Raw genomic sequence first — 24610 nt, 5'->3', positions numbered from 1 at the left:
CATCACCTTGACCAAGTGGAGACGAGTGGTGGTCTTAAGTGGAGTCTTAAGCAGATTCAGCCACCGAGTGTTTATTTACAGCAGCGAGTCTATGTGCAGCATTGGGGAAACACACACACACAAAAACACATAAACTAACAAACAAACAAATAAATAAATAAACAAACAGAACTCAGATCTGCCACTGTAGGTGATGCCCATCACCTCTAATAATAACACGGCATGTTACTTCTGTCACATACAGGAGGAAAACAGCTCTCTCAAGGAGCCTCATCTCCAGCTTTTAAAAGGCTGTAGCTCCTCCTACACAGATAAACCAAATTAATCAATTAACTCAATGTGTGGTTTCAACCTGGTTTGCAATATACAAAATAGAACATCATCATTTATCAAATACAGCAAGTTGTTATAGCACATTTTATATATTCAGGGTGCTTAAATAAGCCGATCCCCACAGTATCCATAGAGACACCCCTCTAACTCTGCCACACTTGGCACAATCCCCTGGGAACCCGTCTAGAAAATGATTTGGAATTGCCCATTTCTGGTTTGGCAGTTCCAGGTCTAAAAAGAAGCATGGTTAAGTGCTGTACAAGTCTCTGCTATTTCAAAAGGAATATACAAAATAAATAAATAGGGGTTCATGTACAAAGAGTGTGTGCAAATGCAACACAAAACGTGCCATTTCTGGTCGGCCTCCAGAGAAACACTCAGAAGTGACTGAAAACTTCAATGCTGCAAACCAAGGTAAGCATGCATTTACCATACAAGCTGAGCAATTAACAAACACTTCCATGTGCCAACATGCTGTAATGAATAGAAATTAATTTCAAGTGTGTATGCAGGAGCTTGCGCCTAACACTACAAGGCACAGCTAGCCCCGTGACAATCCCCTTCAAAATAAAAGCTATTCTTAAAAAGCAGTAACATCGTGTCTTACAATCACTCTCCCTCTCATTAAGAAATGTCCCTATTTCTAACCTGGAAAAATGTGAAAAACAGGAACAGCTCCAAACACTGTTGCTGCTAACAGACAACTATAAAACCATCTGTTCCCCTTATTGTCCCCTTCAAAATAAAAGTTAAACAGCAGTACCATCATGTCTTTACATTTTACGTTTCCAGCAGCCACAGCAGCAGTTTGTTTGAAATAAATAGAAGAACTCAGTAGTTAGCATGAGCAGTGATCGCCACCATGACCGAACAGAACAAAGAAAAGAGCACCACCTACAGAAACTCAAACTTACTAACAGATAATCCAAGGGAAAATATCACAGTACTGACCACACTGTTTGACTGACAAGTGATCTCTGGAAAGCGCAGTGGAAAACCACCACAATAATGACCGCTTATCGCCAAAGGTGTCACCATAATAATAATGAAAAAAAAAATAGATTTTGAAAAAAAAAGAAAATGGATTTTGTAGATTACTACTTTAACTACCACCACAGCATGCTAAAGATTCAGCGGGGAGCGAATCAAACCCCTCCAGGGTTTATAGAGCAGAACCCAGCAGACACATATCACTGAGATATGGAAAATACATAATTCAAGGGACAAGCCTACAGAAACTTACCATCACAAGTACATGATTAATAAGGAACCAGACCAGGAGGAGGCTGGGTGGTGGAGGGAGAAAGCAGCACAACCAGTCAACAGCATGGCAAGTAGCAACTAGGGCTGAACAATATTGACAAAAAATCTAATTGTGATTGACAGAATATTGTAATTGCAATTTAAACTGTGATTCGTATCATCACAAGTTTTTCTTATCATAAATTTTTTAGAACTTTAAAATTGAAGAAAAGTGATTTCAGCGCGCAGGATTTACTGAGTTTGAGTATGATGAAAGGTTTTCACCAATATTGTACTTGATTCATGCACCAAAGATTACTTGGAGCACTAAAACATCTTGTTCAGAAATCCAGTTTGGACGGTCCTCTCTTAAGCAATTCATTGCAGCCTCTGCGATTTGGAAATTGCAGAAGTTCATTTTTTGATTTTGATTTTTTTTTTTCAATTAAATTGTTCAGCTCTAGTAGGAACTGCGGAGATGAATGAGGAGCTGACAGCTTAGAAGACAGATGATCATACCTTAGCTACAACAGCGCTGGTCAGGACGGCCAGCCCCACTATAACAGCCACCAGGTACTGGGCCAGTTGGAAACATGTTCTCTTACGTTCCTTCTCAGCACCTATAGGGTTCAACTGGAATGGATCCCACGTATCCCTAGGACACAAGCATGGACACACACACACACACACACACACACACACACACACATTGAATGGCTTCAGCTATCATCACAGTAATCCTTGAACCATTAGAGTATGAGTATGAGACAATGAAACGTAAAACCCAAAAGTGAACCAAGTCTATATATTATTGCCAGATTTTAATTTTGATTTTGATTTTACAGCTGAAGTAATGAACCCCCTCATGACATTTGCGTTAACGGATGTTTGGTCTGTCCTCTGCTGCAGCATTCCCCCACTGTGTCGAGACTCTGCTTCAAAGACACTTCATCCTGGCCCCCTGGTTGTGTCACACTGTCTTTAGCTAACATTAACCAGTTTCCCATCTATCCTCAGAATAAGCTGGTACACATATTCATGATATTTAGGTGCCACTGCGCTTCATCAGCTGTTGGTTCTGCGGTATCAACCAGCAAGTCTTCCACTATTAGGAGCTTCCCCAACCTGCAACCCCTGTGTCTTAATGTGCGTCTATTTTTCTCAGATTATTGCAAACTGATTGCTGCTTTGCTAGACAGTATACAGTGGAAAGTGACTGGAAGGATATGACAGAGAAGGAGGGGATGGTACGTGACAAAGGTGATAAACCTTTGTGAACCTAAAATGTCACCAGCATGTGGGAGTCACGAAGACGCCACCACACCGCATCAACTGGTTTATTACAGTCTACTGTTAGCACAGTTATAATAATAATTAAGATGATAGACCGATGACGGTTATTATCAGGGTGTGTAGATGAACCCGTAGCTGATGAGCTATCATCTCTGCTCACATACACACACAAACACACACAGGCATGACATTCATAGTACAGCCAAGCTCTCTGTCAATGACCTCTGGCCAACAGTTGGTTATAAGGAAGAAGCAGCAACATTACGCCCATAAGACAACCTGGAAAACACTATATGGCTTGGTTATAGTGTAATAGCTTTTCTGGACAACAGAACTCCTACCACATGCATTTCCTCAGAGGGGGCAGAGTACAGTGTCAGTGACACCATCTGATTATTTTGGGTATTTTTTGCTTTATCTTTATTCGATAGTTTACAGTGGAGAGAAACAGGAAGAAGGGAGGATGAAAAGAGGAGGGAGTGACATGCGACAAGAGTCCCGGCCCGAATTCGAACCCGGGACATCACAGGTACACATGGTACGCACTGAGCTAACTTAGCCACCAGAAAACCTCCAATGTACCCTGCTGTTGGCACTGCTGATCAAACCAATGACCTTTCAGTTTTAGTCAGCCTCTCTACGATCCTCCACTCCTGACTCATTAATGTCAAGTGTACAATTATCAGGGTGTAGGGTGTGGTTCCAGTATCGATTACATGTTGTGATCTTTGACATTGACGTCACTCCCTGCAGCAAATAATATTAGCAAGTCAAAGTGGCCCATATGTGCAGCATGGCCACAGTGTGTGTGCGTGCGTGTGCGTGTGTGTGTGCGCACTGTTAGGGAGTAGTTGCATTACATGTAATTTAACTAGCAGTTCAACTACTTTTTGCAGGAGCTTGGTAGTAGAAAGAACGAAATTAAAGCAATTAGATTTTTTTTGCGTTTTCTCTGTAACTTTACTTAACAAAAGTATATTTTTGATGGTAGCTTTGCTCAAGTTCAACTTCTAGCAAAACTAGGCTTTCAAAGCTTCCCCAACACTGCCTATGTGTGTGTTCCTCACCCTGTCATTGTTACATCAACGGTTTCAGGAGGACGGGTGCTTATGTGGCAGTTTCATAGATGTTTAAATGTCAGATAGATAGGAAGCTTATGTAAACTGGCGAGGTCGGAGCAGTAAGAGGTTCACCACACTTTACTCTTAAAATGGATGCATCAATCACAAGTGTGTCTAGTTATGGATGGGACATCTCACATTACTATTTAAAAACGACATGGTTCATGGTTTCTAGAAGTTTTAAATATGTCACAGATGTCCTTACTACGGAAGCGTAATGCATTCACTTGAGAAAAAAAAATTTGCCCTGTTTTTCTGAATTAACGAGATAATTATCTCAGAAAAACAGAGCAGAATTTTTTTTTTTTTTCAAAAATGCTCTGTTTTTCTGAATTAATGAGATAATTATCTCAGAAAAACAGAGCCAAATTTTTTTTTTTTTTAAATGCTCTGTTTTTCTGAATTAACGAGATAATTATCTCAGAAAAACAGAGCAGAATTTTTTTTTTTTTTCAAAAATGCTCTGTTTTTCTTAATTAACGAGATAATCATCTCAGAAAAACAGAGCAGAATTTTTTTTTTTTTTTTTAAATGCTCTGTTTTTCTGAATTAACGAGATAATTATCTCAGAAAAACAGAGCAGAATTTTTTATTTTTTTTAAATGCTGTTTTTCTGAATTAACGAGATAATTATCTTGTTAATTCCGAAAAACAGAGCAGAATTTTTTTTTTCCATGAAAACTTTTCTCAGAATTCTGAGATAATTATCTTGTTTATTCCGAAAAACAGGGCAATTTTTTTTTTCTCAAGTGAATGCATTACGCTTCCGTACTGTTTTTCTGAATTAACGAGATAATTATCTCAGAAAAACAGAGCAGAATTATTTTTTTGTCATGAAAACTTCTCAGAATTCTGAGATAATTATCTCGTTAATTCAGAAGAACAGAGCATTAAAAAAAAAAAAAATTCTGCTCTGTTTTTCTGAGATAATTATCTCATATTTATGAGATAAAGATCTCGTAATTACGAGATAAGTTATCTCGTAATTACGAGATAAGTTATCTCGTAATTACGAGAAAAGAATACCGTATTTCCTCTAATATTGGCCCGGGCCTTTATTTACCTCAACTGCAGAGGGTACCAGGCCTTTATTGGAAGCAGGCTTATATTAGAGACAGGCCTTTATTTCTAATTCCCTTTGTTTGATAAGTATATTTGCTCCTATTTTAGTACGAAGCCTCCTTGTTTTCTGATCTGCTTCTGTTACGGTACGTTAGGTAGACGTTTTTTTGTTACTGCAATGCATTACGATAATTACGGTAATTGATGACGGCATGCTCCAGAGACTTCCGCCGGCCGAGCCGTCTTGTGGCACTTGTACGTTACTACAAACTACAGTTACAAACAGGCACCAGGAGTTTACCAGTATCCACCGTTGTTTGCATGTAAGCTGAAGCTAACTGAAGCTAACTGAACCTGGGCACCGATGTGTTCCCGGTGATCCGGCCGAGATTTCGGCGGGGGTCCGGGGCTTGGATCGGGAGGATCAACGCGGGCCGTGGGCGCGGTGGAGAGGCAGCGGCGGAGAGAGGAGACGGACACGGTCCAGCCATGTACTAGGTTTTGACCTAGTTTTTTCCCCCGGACTGTATTTGAGGCCGGCCTTTATTTGTTCGTGTCGACCACGGCCCCGGCCATTATCGGAGACCCGGCTTTTAATTGACTACAGGCCACTATTAGAGGAAATACAGTACTTCCGGTTTGGGCGTTTAGTCTTCAAAATAAAAGCGCAAGATTTTAAACATGTAGAAATACTGTTTTAAACCAATTACCTTGGATTTACTCGTCAAATTCAATAAGTGAGCACCCATATTAATGTTTGATGTCATAATAATAATGAACAATGTCATAACGTGCCATTCTTAACTATATATTATTCTGACATTTTCTGACTAAATTGGACACTGTACAATTTACCTTTCATTGTAACAGCACAAGTTCTATGTCAAAACACTCCTGCAGAACTGAACTTTCACTACACAGTAACATTTAGGCCCAAGTGCTTTAAAAAAAAAAAAGTCATGGCAGGCTCAAAGTCAGCCATACTGCAAGTGTAATATATGCAGCGTTTACTGTTACAAATGGCAGATATTATGGCATTGTCCATTATTATTATGACATCAAACAATAAAATGGGTGCTCACTTATTGAATTTGACGATTAAATACAAGGTAATTGGTTTAAAACAGTATCTACAAGTTTAAAATCTTGTGCTTTTATTTTGAAGGCTAAATGCCCAAACCGGAAGTATTCTTTTTTCGTAATTACGAGATCTTTATCTCGTAATTACGAGATACCAAGTCATAATTATGAGATACAGAAGTCATAATTACGAGAAACCATCTCCGATTTTTTTTTCTTTGGTGAATGCAATACGCTTCCGTACCTTACATTGGTTTTCATTAATTTATTATTAACTGGTTTGTGTGAGTGATTCCTAGAGAACAGTTTTACTTTACTCTCAGACCAAAGAGCCTTCTTAATAACAAAATACTACAGCATGCTATGGCATACACACACACACACACACACACACACACACACACACACACTATGACATACCACAGCATCCTATATGCTGTTATAGAATGCATCAATATGACAGTACACACTCAACAGGCAGCATGCATGTCAATGATTTTTGGTTTCTAGTTTTGGGGTTAAGCTGTTTATGCTCCTAAATACTTGCTGGGACATAACATATTGTTGCTGTCAGGTGAGAGCCTTGTATCTACAGTTTTGGTGATTCTCATGTTTTAAATTGAATCGTAGTATTAAATGCTCCTCTGTGGGTTCAGAGCCGTTGGGTTTATGAAACCTTTTCAAACCCAATTGGATAAACTCTAAAATGCATGGGGATCAAGCTAAAAACAAGGCTGTTTTTCTTAGTTCCCGAAAAGTTCACATTTTGGAGATGCAATGTTTTCACTGGACAACAGAGAATTATTGACATTTATTGTTATTGACTGCCCAGTCACATCGGCTCTGTTGTTGCACTGTACTGTAATTATTACTAACAGTTGTGTAGCTTCAGTTATCTTTGCTATCCAGAATTTGGATAGAGGAGATGGCAGTCAAATATGTGTTTCCTTTATTTCTACAAGAAGATTGACTGAGCATGGAATCTCTTTTTCAGCAACGCCTTGCTTCACATTCACACACTTACAAACATTTACACCTGGGAGCTTCCCAGTACAACCAGTGCTCTACTCGTGGCACCAGAACAATGGCAGTAGTTGATGGATTTAAACTGGTGACCTTACAACACACTCTACACACACTGCAGTTAAGTAACACAAACATACTGTTAGACAAATGCAGGTTTGATAAATAAAAGTAAGCTGGTATTTTTCTTAGGCTTTACAGCTAAACTGTGCCACATAGAATCCCCCTTTTATGAAACATAGTTCAAGCTTTTTATAATCATCTAACCAAAAGAAATTAATGGGAATTTAAGTCTTTTTACTATAAAACATACTTCTCAGCTCATCATGTAAAGGATAATAGACCATAAAATGAATTTTATTTAAGATTTTTCCCAAATCCCAAAACAAACACATTCTTTCCACCTCTGGTGTACCAGTATACAGATGGTAATTAAAACTGTAGTATATATTTCACATTTTAAATGGAGCAGCATTCCCCTTTAATTGCCATCAGTATCTGCAGGGTGATATCAGACACAGCAATAAAGAGAAGCACAGTACAGCACAGTATAGGGGAAATTAACTTTCCTCACACTGTTAATTATACCAAATAGAAACCTGGTGATACAATACTTTTATCACGTATCACTGGGTGAACATTTAATAATAATATCCATGACCATGCAAGCAATTAACTTCATTCTTAACAATGATGAACAGATTAATAAACTTTGATTGAGTGCCTATGGACAGGAAGTGGAACAGCTGGCCATTACAAAGCCGGTTGCACGGTGCAGAGAGTGTGTTCCTTTCTAACTCTACCTCTCTACAGGAAAACTCCAAATTTGAAAAATGTATAAATACTGGCTATGTGGCTGTTAGTTAAAGAATAACCTATGCTATGGTTCTTCATTACATCAGGAAATACATGCATTTAAATTCACCATCTAATGCTTGCACTTACTGTAAGTTGTTTTAGATACGAGATAAGCCTCACTTCTACAACTAAGTGAATCACAGACAGGAGAAAAACATCTGACCTTTTCTTTATCAATCCCACCTAAAGTTGAGTTGAAGAAAGATTAGAACAAGCGCCCAAATTGGACCATCTGAAGAAACCACTGATGGTTTTCACATTTTTCATGAAGCTGTTACCTGTATACCTGTTATGCTTCCGCAGCATCCCCAACTCCATGCAAAGTCAGATAGTCTAAAGAAAATACTGTAGGATTCATGATTTGAAAATTAGAGCCAATTGTGTTTGACGAGTCTACAAAAAACCCTACAAAAGCAGTATGGGTCAGAAGAAAAAAGAAGAAGGTCGGATATCTGCTGCCTGAAAGTGTCAGCAAGACAGATTTTATTTATTTAATCTGCCAGGCTAATTAAGATCAACTTGTTGGTGCTGGGCTCAGCGGGCCGCGGTGCATACCATGTACATGTGATGTGTGTTCAAATTCAGCTCATGACCTATGTCACGTATTATCCTGTCTCTACCATCTCTAATATCGGTCACTGTTGTCCACTTTTAAATAAGGCAGAAATGCAATGAAATAACTTTCGGTTCTTACCTGTGTCTTCCCTCTCTCTTCTTCCCTCTGTATTTCAGTTCCTCCATGTTGTCTACTCCACTGTAGCCTTATAGGCCTATGTGGAGTCTATGTCGCACTATGCAGTCAGAGGCAAAAGTATTTGAACAGTGAGCTGAAAGTAGTCATTTTTGCTTTTGGATTACCTACAGTGTAATATGTATTTCACAATTAAAGATGAATATAAGACAGACAGAGTTTTGATTCTGGGTCAATATTGGCCTCATTGCTAAATCATGTTGAAACAGTAACACTAGCAAAAAAACAGAAACTGTACCTTGATATCCCAATACGTTTACTGTAGATCTGTGTTGTATTTAAGTCTCTTCAAGTCTCTTAATTTTCAACGATCCACTGTAGCTCCTTTGTATGTCTTCGCATGAGCTTTACTTTCGATTCAACTCCAACTGGATTCAACTCACATAATAGATTTTCTTCCAAACTGAAATATCAGAAAGTGTTTGTCCACAGAAAAGATGTTTCTCATATCCAAATTAGAATGAAATGATGAAAACGAGTCTCAAATCGTAGTTTCAAATGTATCAGAAATCAACTGGAAACTAATTGTCTCCAGCATCAGTTTGAAATCAGTTTGCCCTTTGTGTTCGTCTTCCTGTCTGTGTGATCACTGTCTTGTGAAAGAGACACGCATCTAGACAGCCAGGTATAGTCCACCCAGGTGTGTGTGTGTGTGTTTAAAGTTCATCCTCACAATGTGTGAAAGCTATGTAGGCCAAGGTGTGTGTATGTGTGTTGACGGGTATGGGCAGGTAACTAGGTTTGCGTGATGGAAAGACATGGATACATAACAAAAGTGTGTGTGTTTGTGTGTGTGTGTATGTGCGCGTGTGTGTGACTAATCAAAGTTTCTCAGTGACCAAAGACATCAGCTTATCCTATTTTTATAAGGGGGCAATAAACAGGTACAAGGATCATTCACACACACCTGGACTCTGCTTCCACTGCTGCACACAACTGTTGTTACCTCGCTACAAGCACACACACACACACACACACACACACACACACACACACACACACACACGAGATAAGCTCTGACAGTCCCTCTCAAGGAAACAGTCAGAGGTTTGATGAAGACATGGCATACACCATGCTGACTATAGGCATTGGTAATAGATGAGGTCAGAATTTCTTGTATGTCAAACAGAAGGTTTGACAGCGTAACTAACCTTTCACACTGACCAACTGTAATGTGTGCTATCCCTGACTGTAGTGTAGCGCGAGTTAGTTCCACCTTGGAGCAGGGTTAATCCATTAGGGCTAACAGAGGGCTACTAACAGTGCTAATAGAAGGCTAGATCATGAAGAGGAGCAAATGTGAAAACGGTTTTAAATTAACCAATGCCAACTCTATTTGTGTGTGTGTGTGTGTGTGTGTGTGTGTGTGTGTGTGTGCGCGCATGTATTTGTGTGGGTTTACATAAAGTGTTTATTAGGAGTTGTGACCCAACTGAAGCATGAAATGCCAAGTTTTATGTGTTTTCCTCTCAGCCTGTGGTTGTAAAGCTTATCTCCATATAAAGCCACACCAACACCAGCACACTCCTGTGTCCTGGTGTTGGTGTGGCAATAATACACTCCTGTCATGTTAAAACCTCTTAAAACTCAGTTTTAGTATTTCACACTTAAATGTAGGGTGGTTCTTGGCCTTAGTGTCCTGAATATACGTCACTTTTTGTACGATTTTTCGGGTATTTTTTCCTTTATTTGGTCACCATGAAGAGAGGCAGGAAGGACTGGGAGAGAGGGTGAGAGATGACTTGCAACATGCGACTAAGGTCCCAGGACGTGGACCTTTGTCCTTAGCCCACTGAGCCACCGGGACGCCCCTCCCTTCCTTCTTCTAATGGGTCATACACCATTATAACATGTAATAATTATTTTTGGCTGTCAACAATTGTTCTTTGGTTACAACACAAAGATATACTGCTTTGATGAGTGTGTCAAGAGCTGATCTGGTCTGCCAGTACACATCTGCATCACCACTAGGTGTCAGTACAGGGCTTTGGATTTAGCTGATTGGACATGCACGCTTGCATGATTTTTCAAACCGTTTACAAAAGTGTGTGTGTGTATGAGAGAGAGAGAGAGCACACATGAGTTTTTGTTTCGTGTACACGCCTAAGTTTGTGCACGTGCATTTGCATGTGTCTGTATATATGTGTGTTTGCACCTGTGCGTATTTGCATGTTAATGTGTCTCTGTGTGGGCGTGTGTGTGTGTGTGTGTGTGTGTGTGCGCATGTGTGTCTATGGTGTGGGCATAGAAATGTCTCTGTCAGGTTGTGGACTCATTAAGATGCTCTGCCAGCCCATAATAAGCCGGCCATATGGTCAACATGGCGATGTTATCTCCCCCCACCATCAGGTGGTTGAGCTTGAGAACAGACCACAATAATAAGACCACAGAGCTAGAACAGAGAGAAGGGGCATGTCCTGGGCTTCATTTGGAAAAGCATGATTACGTGGTAGCCAAAACACTGTAAAAATGACAATGATCTCTTTCTGTTCATAATAAGAGATCACACATCCACAAGAGCCAGTATCCAAGTTTAATTGGACAAATTATTCAAACTATCTAGCATTTAATACGTTCCATTTTCACAGTGGTCTGGCTCACTGGATAATCCTGCTTTTTAGAGAATCCTTCTGGCGTATCAGATAAAAGTTTGGCAGTTGCAGGTTTTCAGTGGCAGCCATGTTACCTCAACAGTCCTGCCCCATGATCTGTAGAATGTTGTTCACATCACCGTGGTGATTTCACAGAAGGCATTGTCACAGTTAGTTCTACAGAAGGGTCAGCAAAACATTCAATGCCAGACCATAATTAGCTCGCCATATGGACTCTACGGTGATAATAACTACCCGCTGTAGATACACATGGAGAGGCAGGGCTATGCTGACTCTCACATATTTGTCTGTCTGCTGTTAAGAAACTGTAAAATGACAAAGGAGAAGAGGGCTTATGAATGAAATGTTGAACTAAACTTTGTAGATTGGCTGGGAATATCTGGTGATAAAAACCCTCCCTTACATCCCATTAACAACTACCACTGATGTGCTCTTCAGCAAGGCATTTGACCCACAGCTGTGTCAGTGGAGCTGCTCAGTAGCCAGCAGTAAGATTGTGATGCCACTGGGCAGCTCCCAGGTGTAAATATCTGTAGCTGTATGAATGTGAAGGAAAGTATTACTGAAAAACATGCTCAGTATATCAAGGACAAATAAAGGTAAAAAAGAGTATCAGACTATTTATTATGCACAACAACAGCTCTATACAGGCCTGAGGGTAGTGCTGTGCTCAGATTGTGGTGGTGAAAAGAAGCCATTCAGGTCAGTATCAGCTGAGGTAGCTACTGTGTAGCTAGTCCACAACATATATAATCACAAGCTCCTGTAATTCAGAACTGAATTATAGGGAACTCAATGTCAAACTTTATGTGAAGTCACATGATGATCTTTCTAAATCTATTCCTCCAAACTGCAATAAAGAATACATTAAAAGAAGCAGCCATTGTTTGTTGTCTGAGTAAAAAGAGTAAAAATCCAGTTTGTAAATCTGTGGCGGAGAACAACTCTACCAAAAATAGTTGAAATGGCCTACTGTATTTGAACTTTAAATGCAGTTCCCTCTGCCCTTTCAGCTAATGTAGGTGTCAGGCCTTACTGCCATCTCCCATTGAAAATGAATAATGCCCAGTTTGCTGTCCAAAGTTTACCAAACCAATTTCAGAGCAACTGAATACAGGCATCTTACTAAGGGACACAGTATAGTTGTTCTCAATAGAAAAAAGAAGAGAAAAGAGTGCCTTTAGGGTACATGTTATGAAACATCAAATTATAGTGTTTACTGTGTGTACTGCTTTTTGCTAGTGTGGTCAGGAGTTCTTTAAAACATCATGAGGATCAGGACACTCTTCCTTTTGAAAAAGAGATGCCTTTATTAATCTGGCATTGCTTTATTTAAGTTATAATGAGACTTGTTTGACTGGAAATGCCTAAATCCCAAATGTAGGAAAGGATTTGTTTGACTGATTGACTAAGAGGCATCAATCCTAATAATAGAAGACATCAATCTCAGTGAAAAGGTGCTGTTAAATTTTAATAACAGAATGGTATTTTCTGTGCAATTCATTTGATAAGGGTAGGGGGTTGGGGAGTAAATTATTACATGCAACGAGATTATAGTAAATGAAAAATGATTTTTATACATAGCATAGCACAATGGTTCTCAAACTGGGCCTTTTGAACCCCAATTGGGGCAACAAGATGATTTTTGAAGATTTCTAGTAAACACTTATATAATCACTAGTCCATACCTGGGGATGTGCGCGCCACAACTACGTGCAGACTTTCCAAAAATGCTAATAAACAGCGTAAATTTGGGAAAATGGAAAAATCAGCTTCGTCAGTCCCTGCCTATGCCAATGCTCAGTGCCCATGTGCAGTTTCAGATTGATTGGCCAACCCGTTGAGGAGCAAAATGGATGCAGACAGACAGACAGAAGGACAGAGTTTTCATCATTTTATAGTAGGATGTTTAAAATTGTTGTGAATAATGAATATTTCCAACCACTAGGCTTCTTCCAATAATCAAGTCAAATATTCTGAAAAGGGATAATAATAATTAGAGGCCACAACTTTTCTACTCATTGAGTTGATTCGTCAGTTACATTATGTTAATTTTTTATGTTAATCTTTTCTTTTTTATGTTAATTTTTCAGCCCCTCAAGGCTTTTTAGCTCACCTGCTCAATCTATATTTTCTGTGTTTCTGTGTTTTATGTGAAAAAAAAAGCATCTCTTTGTTTTATGGGGTCATGAGCCAGGAAGATTGAGAACCATTAAGCTTAATCACTAAAATGCAAAATGGTTTTTATTCATAGCTTATAGGGTATGAGGCTGTGATCACATAGGACAGTTTTTTGAACGCACCTGAACCTTTTCTCACTTACTTATAATAGTTTGGTCATAGTAGGCACTTATGTCTCCTCCAAAATATCTGCCTTGTGTTCTGGGACACCCCAAATTAAACATGTCTCAACTTTAACCACGCTGGCATTATGTCAGTATCCCCCTCTGCTCGATTAATAGCTTCACCAGCCGAAGAACCCGGTTGGACTGCTCCACTGTCAGGTGGAAATAGCCCTTGAAACAGGCACTTTATTTAGGCGGCGCTTTTGGATGAGGTGAAATAACTCTCTGTGCTCTGTTGGATGTCATGTACCCACATCCTCTGCTTCTGGATGGGCATCACATCTTCTCCTTCAAGAGCAAGCAGGGTAATCGCTAACTTTCTCTTGTCCAACAAGGTTATCCCCTTTGTTACTTCAGGTTATCTAGGTAACTCTAATTAGATCGTTTTCTTGCTCTCTCTGTCAGGCTAGCGATGTGCACAGCTGCTCTTGCGTTTGAGCGTGACAAAAATGTATCCTATGTGATCACAACCTAATGCAGAATTTGTCACTCATATCTTTCCCCTTTATTCATAAACCTCCTCTTTCTCTGCTTTTCCATTGGCTTGGCTTCGACGTTCTGTTGCTTATTTCGCCGACTTCGCTGTGCACCATAGGCGTCCTCCAATAAGGCTGTTTCTTTGATGGATGAATAACTGATCTGGGACCAGCTGAGAACAGAACCACTGGGACACCTGAACACACACACACACACACACAGAGACACACACACACACAGAGACACAGACACATACTCGTAAACATGCCTTCAAAGCAATATTTAACTCTTAACTCTTCAGGCTCAGGCATTTGGATTCATGGATTTATGCATTGACGTGCACACACACACACACACATACACATACCGGTAATAAGGTTTGGTCATGTATTTGCGTATGTCCCAGTTGGACAGAGGGTAGTCCCACATCTGGACGTCAGTTATTTGGCCTTCAAATCTTGAGATGGAGAGGGACTGCTCACCATCCCATATGTACTAGGGAGAGTGGAGGGAAACAGGTGAGGAGAGAAAGAGAGAGAGGGGGTGGGTGGGGGGGATTTAATTTACAGTGCAAAGATGTTTAAAAGTTATATATATCATTGGGTGGGAAGGCAGTGATTAAAATGCTTTGGCTCTGTGAAGGCCTGTCTGTATATGAAAAGCAACAGAGAGTCTCAGGAGGCAGCATGTAGAGTTTGACCGAAATTTAATTGGAGTCTCATGACATGAGAGAAGTCTCAAGTCAAGAGGGTACAAATGCGATGCACACAGAGGAGTTGTGAGCACTGGTTTATATTCCTAGAGCTGCTGACTACAGAGGATGGTATGGTCTGGGCTCGCACTCATTTGTGTACCAGCACAACACTCACAACACTCACATCCAACAGGTTGTGGAGGTGAGTGTGAGTGTGAGTGTGTGTGAGAGAGAGACAGAGAGATACACTGAGTGACTATGTGTATGTCTTGTGTGTGTCAACAATACTGAATGGCCAAGCTACAGATACATAATGTTGACTATTATGCGGCTTGTAAATTTTTGACTAAAACAGGATCATGGCTAAAGAGAGCTCTTGCGGGTCATATGTCAGAAAGAAATGGATTAAGATTTGACTCATAGCTTGGATACATTAACAAGTACACGATCCTCTGGTTACTGTGATTAGTGTGTTTACATGGCTTAAAATAATACAATTTCCTCCAATAACCAGGGTTCACATGGCTTTATTTGATAGTTTAGTTTACTAAGAGAAGGATGTGAGATCCAGTGAGATGTAATGAGATCCAGTCCACAACCATTTCAATATAAAATGAAAAAACGTTGGACAATTTGATTATTTAGCACCACATTTACCGAGACAGAAAACACACACCTGCTCCATGATCCTCCAGGTCGTCTACAATGCCCAGTGTCTCTTTATAAACGTAGTAGTTCCCCAGTTCAACCCTCCATTCATTCATAACTAACAGCAGGCTGCATGAGGTGATGTCAGACAGAGACCAATGGGTGCATGTTAGGTAGAGTAAGTGTAAAGATGTGTTTTTCCAACATTCTCCCAGTCTCATAGATGGGACAGATAGCCGCTGTCCATTCAGCACCACAACCATAGTGTGCTGCTGGTTTAAAAGCCATCGCATGTGTGAGGGATAATGTTAATACGAAGTTTCAATGTAATGGCTGCTTGCTTCTTACAGTATATGTCCTTATTGTTGTATATGTTTAGAAGACTAAACTGTACTTATAGATAAAAAATATATATATTTCACAACTCTGGGACCAATCCAAAACATTGACAATGCATTGAAAAAAGACAAAATCACACGGGTGATGATTAGATAAATGAAGAAACTGAAACATTTTTGTTTTCTCAACATCTGAAGAGTTGGCTGTTTGGTTTCTGTTATCTAATATCCCCTCACCTCTCTGCGCAGTCTCTTCCTGACGCTAACAGCCCTGCCCTTAAACACCTGGGCCACGCCCCTCGCTGTATCCACGGTGACACACACACCACTCCAGGGCTCAGGCTCGCTGACTGATGGCCAGAGTGTCCTAAAGGCCTCGAAGTAAAGGCTGTAGTTCAGAAATGCCATGAAGTAGCCATTATTATAACAGTAGAACGACAGTCTGTGGGTAAAAAAAAAAAAAGAAATCAATAACAAAATGTAATAGAGTAATCAACAGTTCTGATTGGGCTTGCTACACTGCCACACCACTCCTGAGCCTGAGGGAAGCTCTGATTCAGTTTTAATCCGTTCTGATTCTGAGATTGATTTCTCATCACTTACAGCACTGCATTTTATTTTATTTTTTGTACTGTGTTTAATTTGTTTTTATTTGCCGTTTTTTCCTTGTGACACTTTGAGATTTTTAAAAAATGATTCATAAACAAAATGTACAACTATTAATTATCTTGGTGGTAGGAGTTTGGAGTTGAGATGGCTGCTGCTAACCATAATCAGTACAATATAATATTTCTATATTGTTGCTTGTCTTTGGGCATTGTGACCATCCAATTCCCAATCTAAACTGGATTATCCATCAAATGCAAAACCTTTTAAACATTCACAAACATTAAACACCAAATCCTTTTTCTACTTGACTGGCCTACCATGAAGTACATAACACACTGATGACTGCTTTATGGTGAATAGACAGAAAGATAGGCAGACAGATAGATAGAGCAGACAGACAGAGAAACACTATAAAGACACACTCATTAGATAGACAGATAGACAAAGGTTAAACAAATAAACAAATAACTGACTGGCTAACAAACTAACTAAATAAATGGGTACCCTCTTTGGTTGGACTTTGGACTCAGGGTGAATATTGATTGGGTGCCTTTGTCTTCTATGTAGCGCAGACACACTGACACTCCGAGGCTAGAGTTAGAAGGAGGGAGTGGAGAGGAGGAGGAGGAGGAGGAGGAGGAGGAGGAGGAGGAGGGAGAGAGGGAAGGCAGAATGGCATTGGGGGAGTAGAGGATGATCCCTCCATTCTGGGATAGAGTGAACATTTTTCCTCGCAGGTCAGACACGGGGGACGCAGCAGAGCCTGGAGTGGGAGAGGCAGACAGACACAGACACAGATAAAAAGAGAGAATTTTATTTATTTCAGCTTTATTTGGCCGAGACAGCAGCAGCACATTCAATTTCAGGGAGGCAAACAATAAAAATATTTCACAATAAGCAATAGACAGTCTCAGAAGGAGTAAGACAGAAAGACAGGGCAGGACATGACACATACTGTATGTGTACCATCCTGCTGTGAGGACAGAGAGCAATATGTCACTGTGACTTAAATAAAACATACATATCTGTATATATACTGTACATACATTTCCTAATTTTACATACTTTGCCGATTCTGCTTTCAGATGACAAGCTTTGAAAATGCACACTCTGAAAAAGGAGGAGTCATTTTCAACACATCTATGAATGGAGACTGGCATGACACACATATGGTGCTATGGTGTTTCAACACAAGAGGTGTTGAGGATGTGTTAATGGCAGTAGATGCTTGTGTCTCTATTAACCCGCCACCCTCTGGTCTCCCAGCACCCTCTAGACCATGGCAGATGCTGAATTTCTTTGAGATGTGAGCTCCTTAAATTACCCCCCCCCCCCCCCCTTGCAATAAGCGCCTTCATATGGCTGAGCTCCCTTGTGCTTGCACTCTTGGAAAACAATGTTCCATTTTTAACACATCATTGAGTCTAGTTTGGGACTAGACATATTCGTGTTACTGTTCAACACAACACATTTCAATAACACATATTGACATAACACCCCTTGTTGAAAACACACTGATGGCCATCTAACAGCTTTGAGAACCTGATTATGACTAGATAGTACCTACATTAAAGGTACTGGTAAAGGATGTCCACCAAACTCTACTACTCTACCAATCATAGCTTACAATATACAATGTGTGTGTGAGTGTGTGTGTGTGTGTGTGTGTGTGTGTGTGTACCTGTAGGGTCAGCAGTCATCATGGTTGAAGCCAAAGGAAGAAGAAACAAAAGGATTTCACTGAGAAGTGCAGCAGCCATCTTCTCTTCTCGTCTCGTCTCGTCTCGTCTCTTCTCTTCTCTTCTCTTCTCTTCTCTTCTCTTCTCTTCTCTCGTCTTGTCTCTTCTCTTCTCTTGTCTTCTCTGTTTAGCTTTCTACAGTATCTCTATCTGAATATCTGTCTATCTGTTTGTATCGATCTCAGCTTTCATTCATCTGTCTGTCTCTATGGGTTCGTCTAGCTGGCTAAGACTCCGTCTTCCTTGTTTGACTTGTGTGGTTCGCAACGCCAACCCCTGTGATTAGACCAGGTACCTATGTTTGAACAAAGGGCCCACTTCCTTCTCCCTCTCTCTCTCTCTCTCTCTCTCTCTCTCTCTCTCTCTCTCTCTCTCAATTCAATTCAACTCAATCCAATGTGCTTTACTGGCATGACAGTTTACAAACAATATTGCCAAAGCATGTAACAAAAAATGAATCATCAATTAACCAACATTTCAGACAATTAACCCCCCCCCCCCCCCCCCCCCCCCCCTCCCCGCCTCTATTTGCCTCTCTATGCCTTTCCGGTCACCTCACCTGGCAATGCACCAGATAGTAAAATAATAGGCCTAATGTGATCTTTGTTCAGCCAAAGGGATCTCAGCTCAGAAAAGAAGGCCAGGACACGCTCGTTCTCATTTGAGTTTAGGATTGAGCAATGATCCGCTCAGCGCAGCAATTCACAGTGGTTTCAGAGCAGCTCAGAGGCATTGAGGCAACACATGAGGGGGGGAAGTTCCCCTAAAGTTGTTGTGAACCTACTTTGAGTTGGCTTATTGCTTTTATATAATGGCTGTAACAGACCATTAAATAAGAATGCAAATGTTCAATAAATGTTTTAGTCAACAATAATTAAATAATTACATTTTATTCTTCCACTGCCCAATATTGTTCTTGAACAGTAGATAAACAAAGTGGTTGTTAAGTGACACATAAGAGTGCAGTAATAACCTAACTGGAAGTAACTCAAAGGTTGCTAGTCAAAGGTTGCTGGGGAAAGTGGGGAAAGGTGGCAAAGTGAATGAGTAATGTGCACTCCTCCTTCAAAGTGCCCTTTAGCAAGACTCTTGACCCAAAACTGCTGCAGTAGAGCTGCTCACAGGCTGACAGTGGACGGCGTAGCTGTACTGGACAGCAGCCAGGTGTGAATGTGTTTAACTGTGTGATTGTAAAGTGGGGCGTTTGGGAAAGAGCAGACATTCTCAGTCAACTTTTCCTGAATAAATAAAGGTGAAAAAACCCCAAAAAACACCTGTCAGGGTGGTGGTGTTTGCTCAGCACATGAATATTGAAATTTACTGTTATAGGGTCACAGGTGTGTGTTTATCAGGTGTTTTCTAACGACTTCAGAAGTGACTAAGCCAATCAGAAGTGAGGACACGAACTATCCATTTTATAAAGAGCATCTGCACAGGTCATACAGTACTGTGTGTACAGTATGTGAACTCCACCAATCAAGTCATAAACAAGCTCTGAGCCTGGCCCTGGTCTGTTTCTGTCTGCTCTGACTGTCATTTGCAATTCTATTAAGTCCCAAAGTGACATATCTCACTTTCTGCTCATCTCTGGACAGAATCACATTAAAATATTGTTGGTGTCCTGCAGAGAGAGATAGAGGGGGTGTACACAGAGGGAGAGAATATGTGTGTGTGTGTGTGTGTGTGTGTGTGTGTGTGTGTGTGTGTGTGTGTGTGTGTGTAACAGCTGCAATGAAGAATAACAAGCCAGATGGCATCAGCTTCTTTGTTCTGCTTTGTTCTCTTGTTCACTCACCTCTTTCTGTCTGTCTGTTTGTTTTTCCCTCTCTCCCTCTCTCTGTCTCTCTGAGTTTGGAATTATATTGGGGTATTTTTTCCCCTGCGTGTATTAAAATGTAGTGGTATGTTCTTTTTGAATCAGTTGGATAAAGGACATTTTACAGATTGTGACATACCTGTCTAGGGTGCACATGCCTCACATGTTATTTTGTAGTGTTGTTAGTGCTGGTCTAGTGTCTCTCTTTCTCTGTCTATGCCTTGCTTACTATCTACCTATATCACTCTTTTTCTTTTATGCTTATTCTTCTTACACAAACCCACACATTCACACAAATTGACGAGGTGGATTGTCTCCAAATTCCAAAAACCTAAAACCTTTTTTTTCCCATAAATCTTTTGCCACAGTACCTTGGTCAAATTCAGGTCAGGTGAGTCCAGATTAGACCCTTAACGTCTGTCAAACTCCATCATGGTTTACAGCAATTAATAAATCATGTTCTACAAATGAAGCCTATTCTTTATTGAGCAGTAGCAAGTTAACCAAAGGAAGTAACAGTTATGCATTATTGTGAAAATAACTTTCACACCTTAGCGGTGCATTTTCACACCACTCCCACAAACCTCTTTGCGTATTCAGAAAGAACTATACATCACCACCACAAATGCTTTGTGGGACTGTACAGAATCTGTACTTGCCCTTAAAAAGGTCAATTGATCCTGACTTCACTGAAATACTTGATAATGAATGGTCTATCATCAACAAGCGAATACATTTCACTTTCAGAATGTATTGAACTGTATGTGAATTGGCTCAACCTTGACACACACACACACACACACACATACACACACTCCCGCCCACAGTCTGGCCCTTCCCCAGTATCTCACACTCTCTCTCTCTCTCCCTCAGTCACTCCACAAACTTTCCTGACTTTCTTTGAAGAGTAAGAAATGCAGCGAGACAGGGATAAACTCGTTTCACCTCTCCTCTTCCCTGTCTCCTCTTCACCCTCAAGTATTTAATTCAGTTTGTCTTTTAATTTTCATAAGCAAACAATCGTGGCTCTGAATTTTCTCTCACTGCTCTAGGAAAACAGTCATTCGCTGCAGTCGTGAGAAAACCTTGTAACTAATGATTTTCTCCTCTTGCTTGTCTTTATTTTAATCTTTTTTCATCACTTGGATTCATCTGATTTTAGAGCACTTGCTAATCATATGAAGGAATTTCTTGGTACATATCTTTAGGACATGGGAGGATCTCCTTAACTCTAATTTTAATTTTCTTTCTTTCTTTCTTTCTTTCTTTCTTTCTTTCTTAGCACAGCTTATTCCAGTTTAATGGTGTCAGTTGAACTCGGTCATCATGTGCTTTATTGCCGACTTTGTCAACATCAACAACATGAAAACCAAATTTTATGAGATGGCAAACTAAATGTAGTAGTGTAATCCATGGAGATGTGTGTGTTTGAAAAATATTTTGCTATGCTTTGCTTTATTAAGTATTAAAACAAGCACAGATCCAATACCCACGGCGTGTGTTCAATTCTATGCACTGAAGCACTGTGACACAGTTAATTTACCTAATTCCACTAACGTTACTTAAATACCACAAGGTGATAATGTTACCTACTGTTAAAGTTTGTAGGGCAGCAGAAGACGTCTTACTGTTTTCAAATCCTTCTCTTCTTCCGGCTTTCTCCCTGACCAGATGCTCTCTGCTTTGCTCCCTGCCTGCTTATCTGTTTTCAGCAATATTTTCCTGTTTTTCCTGCTGAACTATTTTTTAAGTATTTTTTCTGTTGCTGTTCTTTTTTATCTTTTATTTATTTATTTATTATTATTTTATTTGTTATTGTTACTGTGGGAAAATGCCGATGGTTAAAGTCAGCGACTCTTCCTCCTGCTCTGACTGTGCTGGCTGCCTTCGGTTATCACAACAAATTGTTGAACTGGAAGGAAGGATTCTTACACTTTACCAAATTAACCAGGATGAACAGCTCATTGACGCGCTGTTTGAGTCTTCAGCCCGCATTCCTCATGTAAAAACATCTGGCAAAAGTACAGACTCTGACACCACGACCCATACTACGGACCTAGCCGACACTCTCCCCTGGCTTGACCCGACCGTGCTAACCATGCTAGGTCGGCAAATACCTATCGTCGGGAAAAATCTTGCAATCAAGCCACTACCCAAGCTACAACTTGTGAAACTTTGCTTGTCGGGGATTCAATAACTAGAGATATCTGGCGCTCGACGATGGTCAACTGCTTTCTCCCTAATGTGAAAAACGGGAAAGGTGAACCCTAAGGTTTCAGCAGTTATGTTGGCCTACATGCGGGGCTTAACCGGTACATCAATGATCCACCGATCAGCCGATCCTGGTGTCTGTTGAAAGATCCCGAGTTTATCACTAGCAACAACGTTTTCGTTGGAGTAGTGAAAAAACTTTGCCGAGAAGGACGCGACAAAACATCCCACCAAGTGTTAACGGAGGCAGACTTTCAGAAAATCAAGCACTCTCAGGCACTGAATCCAAACACACCTGAGGGTCTTGTCAACAGTCTGGTTTGATGTGCAGCTGCATATGGGACGCAGAGCTAAAGAGGGCAACCGCCAACTGAAGCCCGAATCATTTATCATCCGCCAGGATGATAAAACGGTAAAAAATATGCAACGCTGTTATTCAACGAATGCACAAAAAACCACAAAGATGCCGGCGAAAGAGACAAAGAGAGCCTACGGGGATTTATGTTTGAGCAGCCAGGGAACCCACTGTGTCCTGTCGCTTCATTGGAGAAATATCTCTTGTTGCTGCCGCCCAATCTGCTTATTGCAGATTGCACAAGCTGCTCAGATCTCAGTCCAGAGAATGTTGTTAACACACTAAACTTGGCCTTATTGAATGTCAGGTCTTTAGCAGGCAAGTCACTTTTAATTAATGATTTTATAACAGCCAATTCGATTTTATGTTTTTAACTGAAACTTGGTTAGACCAAAATAATAGTGGAGCTATTCTTATTGAATCAGCCCCTCCTAATTTTAGTTCTACGAACGAAGTCAGAGTAGACAAGAAAGGAGGTGGAGTTGGCAGCCCTTTATAATAATGTTTTCCAGTGCAGGCAGATATCATTTGGAAAGTTTGAGACCTTTGAATATCTTGCTCTTGTATTGAAATCATCCTCTCGTGTTTTACTTTTAACTGTTTACAGGCCACCGAAATACTCAACTTTTTTGATGACTTCACGCAGCTGCTGTATATCATATGTATTGACTTTGAATGTCTGGCTATCGTTGGTGATTTTAACATTCATATTGATAACACTAAGGACAGTAGTGCCAGAGAACTGCATTATACTCTGGACAATTTTGGACTGATTCAGCAAGTGTCAGGGCCCACCCACTGCAAGGGCCACACACTGGACTTAATTATGTCAAAAGGTCTTAATATCTCTAAGGTTGTGGTTACTGATGTTGCTCTCTCTGACCACTACTGTGTTTTCTTTGAGATGACTGTCACTGCTGAGATCCATACCAGGACAGATGTAATCTCAAGACGGTATATCAATGAGAACACTAGTACATCATTTATCCAGGCTTTCTCCACGTCACCTGCTCTCACTTTGGCCTCTGTCAGTGATCTTGTGGATAATTTTAATTCGAAAATTACAAATATCATTGATGCCATTGCACCTGCAAAAGTTAAAGCGATCTCTGGTAAGAGAAAGGCGCCATGGAGGTGGCGAAAAACAAAACTCAGGGTTCATCACGACATTTACAAAGAAAAACTACGCATCTACAGTTTGGAATTGAAGAGAGCTAGACAATCATTTTTTTCTGACCTCATCCACAAAAATATTAATAATGCACGTGTCTTATTCTCCACTGTTGATGGCTGACTAACCCCCAAGTGAAAGTAGCCCCTGAACTGCTCTCCACTCAGTCATGTAATTAGACAAGAAGTCAGCACCTCCATTTCAAGTAAAATTTCTGTCACCTTTGTATTTACACAAAACAAATCTAGCTAACATGTCATAGTTTAATCCAGTTGATTACAAGACACTAGAAGAAGTTCTGTTGCATCTAAACTCTTCTACCTGCTGTCTTGATAGTCTACCGACAAGTCTTTTTAACAATGTGTTTGATTGTATTGCATCAGATTTACTGCAGATAGTCAACAGTTCCCTTTTATCATGTGATTTCCCTAAGGCCTTGAAAACTGCAGTTATTAAGCCTCTTCTGAAAAAGAATAATCTTGATGCCTCAATAATTAGTAATTACAGGCCCATATCGAATCTGCCGTTTCTAAGTAAAATAATCGAAAAGGTTGTCTTCCTACAACTTAACAGTTTCCTAACCTCCAACAATACTCTTGATATTTTCCAATCGGGATTTCGGTCCCACCACAGCACTAAGACCGCTCTAGTAAAGGTTTTAAATGATATTTGTTTTAATACGGACCGCGGAAAAATCTCAGTTCTAGTTTTATTGGACATTAGTGCTGCGTTTGATACAGTAGACCATGACATACTGGTAGGCAGACTGGAAAAATGGGTAGGGTTGTCTGGCACAGTCCTAAACTGGTTTAAATCTTACTTACAAGACAGA

At 40.2% G+C, this 24610-nt stretch overlaps 1 protein-coding gene across 1 annotated transcript in view; it reads right to left on the bottom strand.

Annotated features, from left to right (window-relative positions):
- The window catches only part of chs1 (chitin synthase 1), a 32711-nt gene extending 23958 nt beyond the window's left edge, over positions 1-8753 (bottom strand). Inside the window, exons 1-2 of the mRNA XM_071904856.2 lie at positions 8707-8753; positions 2095-2230 (exon numbers count right to left, since the gene is read on the bottom strand). Coding sequence (XP_071760957.2) covers positions 2095-2230; positions 8707-8753 — 183 coding nt within the window. The remainder of the gene's footprint in view (positions 1-2094; positions 2231-8706) is intronic.
- Positions 8754-24610: the final 15857 nt, after the last annotated feature.

The sequence above is a fragment of the Centroberyx gerrardi genome, chromosome 1 (assembly GCF_048128805.1).
Source record: "Centroberyx gerrardi isolate f3 chromosome 1, fCenGer3.hap1.cur.20231027, whole genome shotgun sequence".
Taxonomy (NCBI): Eukaryota; Metazoa; Chordata; class Actinopteri; order Beryciformes; family Berycidae; genus Centroberyx; species Centroberyx gerrardi.
The sequence above is the reverse complement of the archived record's forward strand: the minus strand, read 5'-3'. Positions and strand labels throughout refer to the sequence as shown.